Raw genomic sequence first — 7,925 nt, 5'->3', positions numbered from 1 at the left:
AACCGACCTTATTTCTTCTGTGACTATTTATTTCTTTAGTTATTAGTTATAATGCACGCTTTTATTTATGCCCAAAAGTGTCATTTATTTCATTATGTTTGCTTTCTTATCAGCACAAACGCAACTGTGGATGTTTCTGTATGTCTAACGGGGAATGATGAAAACTTAAGATCACTGTGTATAGGAGTATATGCTATGGTCCAGAGAGTAGAAATCCAGACCGAGATTTTGGTTCAACCAACCAGTTGAGTACTCTGTGACTGTGACTCTTTATACTCAACTGGTTGGTTGAACCAAAATCTTGGTCTGGATTTGTACTCTCTGGACCGGAAATCTCCACCTATGGTTATAGTCATGGGCGTCGTTAGGTCCGATCATTAGATAAATCCCCAAATATTCTAGCCCCGATGCCAATAATATTCCTTCCCTCCTCCAAAAAAAAAAGGTTCAACTTCACTTATCCCCTGAACTTTTCAATAGCTAGAAACTCTTCTGGTTATACTCCTAACGTTGTTTTTTCATTTGTCACCGATTGTTAACCACTGGCCCAAAGAGTCCATGTTCCCACACAGAAGCGCAGAAGTACCGTTTGTTCTTTTAAGTAGGCGTCAAAGAAATTAAATTTCATAAATCCGGAGAGGCAGGGCGGGGTCCTTTAGAAATGCTGGAGATGGCTTCACTCAGGAAGGGGGCGATCAGGCAACAGGGGAGCAGCTTTCGGGGAGTTAAGAAAGCCGGTGCCACGCATGTATAGTTCAGTAATCTCCGTTTAGCAAGATTTTATTTTTTTAAGGCTTTTAAGCAACCCACGTGGCCTGTTAAGATCGCCTCTGATAGTCCGATAGCTCTGGAGAAGCGGATCGCACCAATGACGAAGTGCTGCACCGTGCTGTCTGCTCAGGGCAAAAGGGACTTAGTGTTTGAGTCAGTCTCCGTCTGAAGCACCATCATTCCGCTTTAGCAGGTGAGTGCACAGCCGCCATCAAAGTCCCAGGGTCGTGCATGGATGTTTCGAAGTCATGCGTGAACGTACTTAGCATGCATGCGTGATAATTAAGGTGTATAGGCTAACAAAGTTTTGGCGTAAGCGGCTTGGTTTGTAATCTATTGCACTAGTTAAGGAAAGCAGTCTCCGTATTGGATGTTCATTGTGCATGTACAGCGTGTCCCTTACTTCTATTATACATGCTGGTAATTATCAGTGTTTGGAGCATGCTGTATTGATATATAGGGACAGTCCATTCTCGCGGCTTATCGCTTCACTGGTGTCGGGACCTTTCTCTGAGAGATCAGACGAGCGTCAAACGGCCAGAGACAAATGTGGAGGTGTTGTGAGACTCGGGCTGAATTGGGGGAAGTGTGGCGAATGAGTGTGTATCTGAAAAGAAGGCTGTAGTTAATTGACCTGCATCTATAGGCTACATAGACAATGTGTCAGAGCACGCAGTGTTTACGCCGGATACTGGACACGCCCGTATAAACACATTTACATTTACAGCATTTAGCAGACGCCCTTAGCCAGAGGGACAAACGTAAGTGCTTTGAGACTCTGCGATGAATTTTCCGATACTAGCTCAATAAAGCTATGAATACCATCCATCTGAATACTCTGTGGAGAAAGTGCATTTTTTAAAAAAAAAAATTTTCACAAGAAGATTCTAACTGTAATATAAGATCTCATTTCACTTTGAAGGTGGCCCGTTTCATTTGACTCGGTTTGCCATGGTTTGAGCATAAAATGATTTATGCTGTCGTCATCGAATATGCATTTACAGTTTGGGGACAGAAGTCACCAAACGGGACAAGGGTTGTAAAGATATTAAAGTTTCGCGCTGACAAGGCCTACCATAGACAGTGGTTATCATTAAGGGGTCAAGCAGAAGTAGTTTGTTCAATCGGACTGTGTTTGGGCAAATTCAAGCAAAGTTTAGAAGTTTCGGATTCGCTGAAACCTTTTTGGGGGTAATGAACTGTTATTTCTGAGTTGCAGGAACAGCTAGACGCTGGGATTTGATCCTGGTTAGTATTTAGGTGGCTGCTGCTAAATCATATTTATCAGAGTGGGGGCAATCAGAATGCAATGGCTGCTGGTGGGTAGTCTCACGGCTGTGTGTGTGTGTGTGGGGGGGGGGGGTTTTGGGGAGTGACCCTCACGTGCATCTGTGGAGCCCCTCTATGCCAGTTCAATTATCAATAATATCGCCTCAGATTCATGGCTGTCACACGTAGTGAGGGAGAGATCGTTACGTAATCGGCCATAAAACGCGGGTAACACGACCTGTGTAATTACCACACTTTCACCTACTGCTCTTGTAGATTAACTTTATGATCCGGTTTATGCTCGGTCATGCCTGCATGCAGCCCAAACCATTTGTCCCCGAAACGCGGAACATCCCACCGCTTTCGCTCCCTCCCTTCCACTCTTTGTTTGTCTTTTTTTGCGGTATAAAGGCTCTGGCTACTTGCTGCTTGCTTCAGACGCCGGGGGAGGCTGTACTACGAAGAACCGTCCTGCGGGTGGAATAGCGGCGCCCTCTTCTGTAAGGCGCATTCACGGGGTATTTTTGTATACTGTCTGAACCTAATTTTGCTCAGAATTGGTTACTGTGTACTTTGTGTGTAATCTTTGACCCACAATGCATTGCAGTAACCGATTACGAAAATAATAAAAAGGTCATTTGTTGAATTTTACTGTAGAACTTGCAGCAGTTTGTTATAGTGTAAAATATGGGGCTTCGGTTATCTTATACATTACATTTGAATAATTTTGTATGAATTGTGCTGTCTAGATTGTGATACAACCTTCAGGACTTGAGTAATTTAATTTTAATGACAAATCATATGTTAAAACTTCCTTGCATGCAGTTAACCATATGTAATTTCAGGAGAGAGATTTAGACTATGCTGTAAACTAAATGTGTTGTCAGATATAGTTTTCGCTCTGACCTATGAATTCATTTTACAAAAGTCCGACTATTGCAATGTTGATTCGAGTGGCGCCGTCCAGTAGTGCTGATCTGGGGCACACATGTGCGTGGTGCATGTTTGTGTGCGTGTTGTGTGCGTGTTGTGTGCATGTTCGTCTTGGTTCTGAGAGGTTTCATGTGGTATCGGGGCTGTGGATGGTACAGCGGGTTTCAGAAAACGCCTCCATTAACAGCCGAGGGAAACCCGAGATGCGAAATCCCTTTATATTCCGATAATTAATACCAGCACGCTCTGTGGGTATCAAACTGCGGGCGTTTCCTGCACCAGGGACGGCCCTCTGGTCTCCTGTGGGAGGTGAAATTCACGCCCAGTTAAGCTACTGCACCAATATCCACCGCCACCCCCGAAGCAGAATTGCATGCTGCCTACAGTATTTGTCCTTTACTCCACTGACCACCCTGAGCTGGGACAGACCTACAAATGGTTACTGTTTGTGTCAAAGATGATTTGCGCTGTGAGGCACATCGCCCCCCCCCCCCCCCAGGTAGTGGGGAGTAGCAGGTCAGAAATTGTGTGGCAATTGTTCTTTGGAAAGATAACGGAGAATTTCTGCTTCCCACCTTGTCCTTGGGGATCTTGTACTGCACCTACTCTGACCTCATACAGATGTTATGCAACGTGATTGTGTGACAGCATGCGATTGGTCCCTGTTTTATCAGTCAGCTGATGCCTTGGTTCCTGATAAGCATGTTGAGGTGATGTAATTTTTTTTTTGTATTTCTTTTTTTTTGCCCAGAGTACAATGGCTGCCTTTCCAAGTCTCAACCTTATTCTGTCGCTGCTCCCCCTTGTGGCAGCAGTGAAGAACTGCTACCCCGGGTGTCATTGTGTGGTGGAGAGCTACGGCCTATTCAGTAGCTTCAGCCTTACTAAAGTGGACTGCAGTGGTGTGAAGCTGGGTACTGGTCCTCTTCCTATCCCCCTGGACACCGCTTACCTGGACCTGTCCTCGGGCTCCCTGCATGCCGTCCAGGGCTCCATGCTGAGAGGACCTGGCTATACCACACTGGTGGGTCTGGACCTGAGCCACAATGGCATCTCAGAGGTGGAGCATGGGGCCTTCGCCCAGCTGCGGTACCTGGAGAGCCTGGACCTGAGCCACAATGGGCTGGGGGAGCTGGAGGAGGGCTGGCTCACCAGGCTTCCCTTGGCTGACGTGGACCTGAGCCACAACCGCCTTCGGGAGCTGCATCTCGGCGCCTTGGCCACTGGCGCCCATGGCCGGCCCGTCAACGTGGACATCTCGGACAACCTACTGACCACCGTCACCCGGGATCTGCGAGCTGCCCCTCCCAACCTGCAGACCCTGAGCCTAGCGAGAAACCGCCTGACGTCCGTGCCCAGTCTCCATGGCGTCCCTCTCCGGTACTTGAATCTGGACGGCAACCCGATCTCCGCCATCTCCCGGGGCTCCTTCAGCGGGCTCACAGACCTGGTCCACCTGTCCCTCGCTGGACTCTCTGCATTGTCCGTCTTGCATCCCCGCAGCTTCGAGGACCTCAGAAGCCTGCAGGTCCTTGACCTGTCCAACAACACCAGGCTCGGGTCACTGGACCCCGAGGTTCTGGTAGATCTGGTCTCCTTGCAGGAGCTCAACCTGTCCAACTCTGGAGTGACCACTTCGCCTGAGGAGATCTTGAAGCACTTGCCGAGCCTCAGGACCTTAATACTAAGTGGCGTTCGGTGCCACAGGACTCAAAGGCTGGGCTCGTTTCACCAGCATATGGGAAGGGGGGAGATGCTAACCTGTGACAGCATGGGTGTGGTTCTGTGAACCATCTCCATCCGGATGTCCACCCCTTGCAGAGAAAAGGGTGGTCCTGCCCAGCTGGAAGCCGACAGCAGAATGTTTACTGTTATATTTTCCCAAGACTACACTACTAATTCTGAGACACAGATCCAGGATGATGAACGTTCCATTTTAGGAAACGTGGGACATATTTATTTATGCATTTGTAGAAAATCATTTAAATTGGTAGAAGTTAGTATTTATTGTGACATTTAAAAGTAAAAAATAGCATAGCTACAGACGCTCTTTGTTTCACAAGGTGCCTCTGCTGTAGAACAATGGGAAAGATTATTATAATTTAGAGCTGGTTGAGAACATGCAAACATTCCACTTGGTTTCACTTAATTTTAATTTAAGAGTTTGAGTTTGATCTGCCTATAGGGGGCAGTCTCTACGCTGGTTGTAAGACGATCTGTACCTTTTGGCTTGACACATTCATCTATCCTGCGGATTGCTTTCCATGCAATAAGACCAATGCCCTTGGTTGTTTATCCAGTTGGTAATTCAACACGTTTTGATTATTTGAGCCGTAGGTGTAGACAAGGCCTTCGGCTTCAAGGACCGTCCGCTATCAATCGCAACTTAACACACAGTGCGACTTCTGGACGCTGCACACTTTCAAATGGATGTAAAGTGGCCAGCAGTCTTTGCCGGCTCGGTAGAATGTTTGCGGTGTTGAAAATGTTCAGATGCTTTGTCTACCGGGGAAGAGGGCAACGTGAGGCGTCAGTCACCCTGCAAGCTCGTCGTATTCCGATCCATTTGAATGGGGGGTAGGAAGAGCTTTTGGCAGAGGGGTAAGACGTGCCAGTGTCATGTGAATAACAAGAGATCCATCAGTCAGTGACATCATTCAGATGCATCTGTAAACATGACATCATTTAGATGCATCTGTAAACATGACATCATCACCGTAACTTTCCAAAATGGAGTCTAATATCTGTCCCCTAAGCAGGAGCAGTAATAAGTCATCTCCCGTTTGAACAAAGCAGCACATCTGTGCATTTTGTATCAAATAATTCCAGAAGTATTTTGGTAAAGTTTTAATGATGTGCATTTTTATGGTGACTTTTTTTCAATAAAGGAGGTAAAGTTCTTCCTTGTGCACCTTTATCATGTTTGAGCCCAGTCTCCAAGGCATCCTTTTGAGCTGAACTCTCTCCCCCCCCACCCGCTCAACTTTCAATAGGGATGATTCTAGGATTTATTAATTTTTTTTTAGGTTGGGGGTATAAGAGGGGTCATCATTCACACAGCTGGGCTGACCTTATTAACCAATGGTATGTTTTGAATTGGTGAGTGACAGGGGACTGGGCACTCCAGTGGCCAATCAGCTTTCAACTCGGGCCTGTGGCCCTGCCCTGGGACCTCAGTGCCTGTTGCTCCAGTACGCGTATCATGATAACACTGATAATCAAGATGCTTTTTACGGAGGTGTGCCTGCTACCAGCTTATTTCCGCTATGGTGCCCCACCGTGTGTCAAAGGGCAGGCGTGTACCAGAGCCTGTCTCACCAGTAACAGGCATCTCCTGAATGTGAGCATTCAGGTATGACCAGCCTGAGTCAGAGAAGTGGATATGACTGACTGTGCTGGAAATGGTAGCCAACAACTCCCATTAAAGAGCTGGACATGGATTTTCGGTTCATGGTCGACCAGAACTTACAGTAAAGCAGTACGGACCAGCGGTTAAGGAATACTGGGTGCCTCCCGCCATGGAGTCCGATGGGTTTGGTGCTGTGGGTGAAAGGAACGTTGCTCTCCTTAGCAGGGACGGATTACGGACCGGGCCAGCGGGGCCGCTGCCCAGGGGCCCTTGGGGTGCAGGGGGCCCGTGGGGCCCCTAGCCCAAAACAATTTGCAACACTTATCAACAATGTATTTTCGTTTGTCTAATTTAGAGGGCCTACATTCTTTGATCCTCTGCCTACAAGGGCCCCTGACCCTATAGAGAGGGCGTTTGGCTGCCAAGGGCCCTTGAATTGTGGTGGTTTTGCTGGTGGTGCTGGGGGGCCTCGCGAATGTTTTGCCCAGGGGCCCACACAGCCCATAATCCGTCCCTGCTCCTTAGAACCCCTGTCACTATATATTGCCCCCTGCTGGTCATGACAATACTTGATTGATAGTTTGAATTGTACCCATTATACTGCAATCTTGAATAAGTACATTAAAGTTCAATGCAACCCTTCTCCCTGTGCGCTCAATTTCTCTCAGAATCTTCTCTCAGAAAGAACTTCCCACCCGTTAAAAAAACAGTTTACCTCGGTACTTCAGAGAAGATAAATACATGACACCTCAAGGTAATATGTGAAGTAACGATGGTTCAAATTCAAAACGTTTTTATTACAGTTGGTTTCATTCCACTCATAATTACTGAACGTCTTCAATTCATCTTCTATTTGTCGTAGGTCCCGACTCCCCTACCCTGCAACTTAGAATAAAAAGCATTTCAGGATGTTTCTCTGAAGCTATTAAAACTTTAACCGTACACTTTTACAGTATTATTTTCACGTTGCGCATAGTATTGGGTTTGTAGTGGCCTCTGGCAGCAATTTCGCGGCATTGTACCATGACGTGTAAAAAAACACGTGTTTTCCAGCGACAAATTGTTCAGTATTTCACACGTTGAGGATTGCCATGCCAGAAATACTGGAAAATGGCTGTCCTTCGCCTTCACATTAAGTCAAAATTAAACACGACAATTAGGTCCTGTGTCACGGAGCAGGATTCCTTGCCTAGCTGGATTACTTGTCGGAATTAGCTATTAAAATGGCGTCATCTTCGTTCACTTACACAATCCTGCAAATTATCCCACTAAGCAAGAAATCCAGCTTCGTGGTACAGGCCCCGGGTCAGGCTGAGTTGTAATCTTATTTTAAAATGCAATACGAAGAATACAAAGAGAAAATGCAAAATAAAAAATACCCCGTTTATGATGCTGCATCATTTTAAATCTGCTGCCCATTCACTTAAGCATAAACACGCATGAACACATTTATGATCAAGTCGAAGTCACATAATACGGTGTCACGCCTGTACCGTGGCCCAGAAAGTCCAACAGAAAATCACAACAAAATGTGACCACTGTCGTAATGACCAAATCCACGCCCCTGAAATCACTATCAGGGTTCCCAGCGGTACGTACGATT

The 7,925-nt window shown here is 46.6% G+C and overlaps 1 protein-coding gene across 2 annotated transcripts; it reads left to right on the top strand.

Annotated features, from left to right (window-relative positions):
* Positions 1 to 615: 615 nt before the first annotated feature.
* On the top strand, positions 616 to 6,964 carry LOC125721725 (tsukushi-like). 2 transcript variants are annotated; one of them, XM_048997756.1, is made up of 3 exons: positions 617 to 964; positions 2,452 to 2,540; positions 3,725 to 6,964. In XM_048997756.1, exon 3 carries the CDS (start codon positions 3,731 to 3,733, stop codon positions 4,760 to 4,762), a length of 1,032 nt encoding a protein of 343 aa, XP_048853713.1. In that variant the 5' UTR covers positions 617 to 964; positions 2,452 to 2,540; positions 3,725 to 3,730; the 3' UTR covers positions 4,763 to 6,964. The 2 variants fall into 2 exon arrangements, with proteins under 2 accessions (XP_048853714.1, XP_048853713.1); XM_048997757.1 differs by lacking the exon at positions 2,452 to 2,540 and having other exon boundaries at positions 616 to 964.
* The last annotated feature ends 961 nt before the right edge of the window (positions 6,965 to 7,925 follow it).

Source organism: Brienomyrus brachyistius, unplaced genomic scaffold, assembly GCF_023856365.1.
Source record: "Brienomyrus brachyistius isolate T26 unplaced genomic scaffold, BBRACH_0.4 scaffold35, whole genome shotgun sequence".
Taxonomy (NCBI): Eukaryota; Metazoa; Chordata; class Actinopteri; order Osteoglossiformes; family Mormyridae; genus Brienomyrus; species Brienomyrus brachyistius.
Note: the sequence above shows the minus strand (reverse complement) of the source record. Positions and strands in the feature narration are given on the sequence as shown.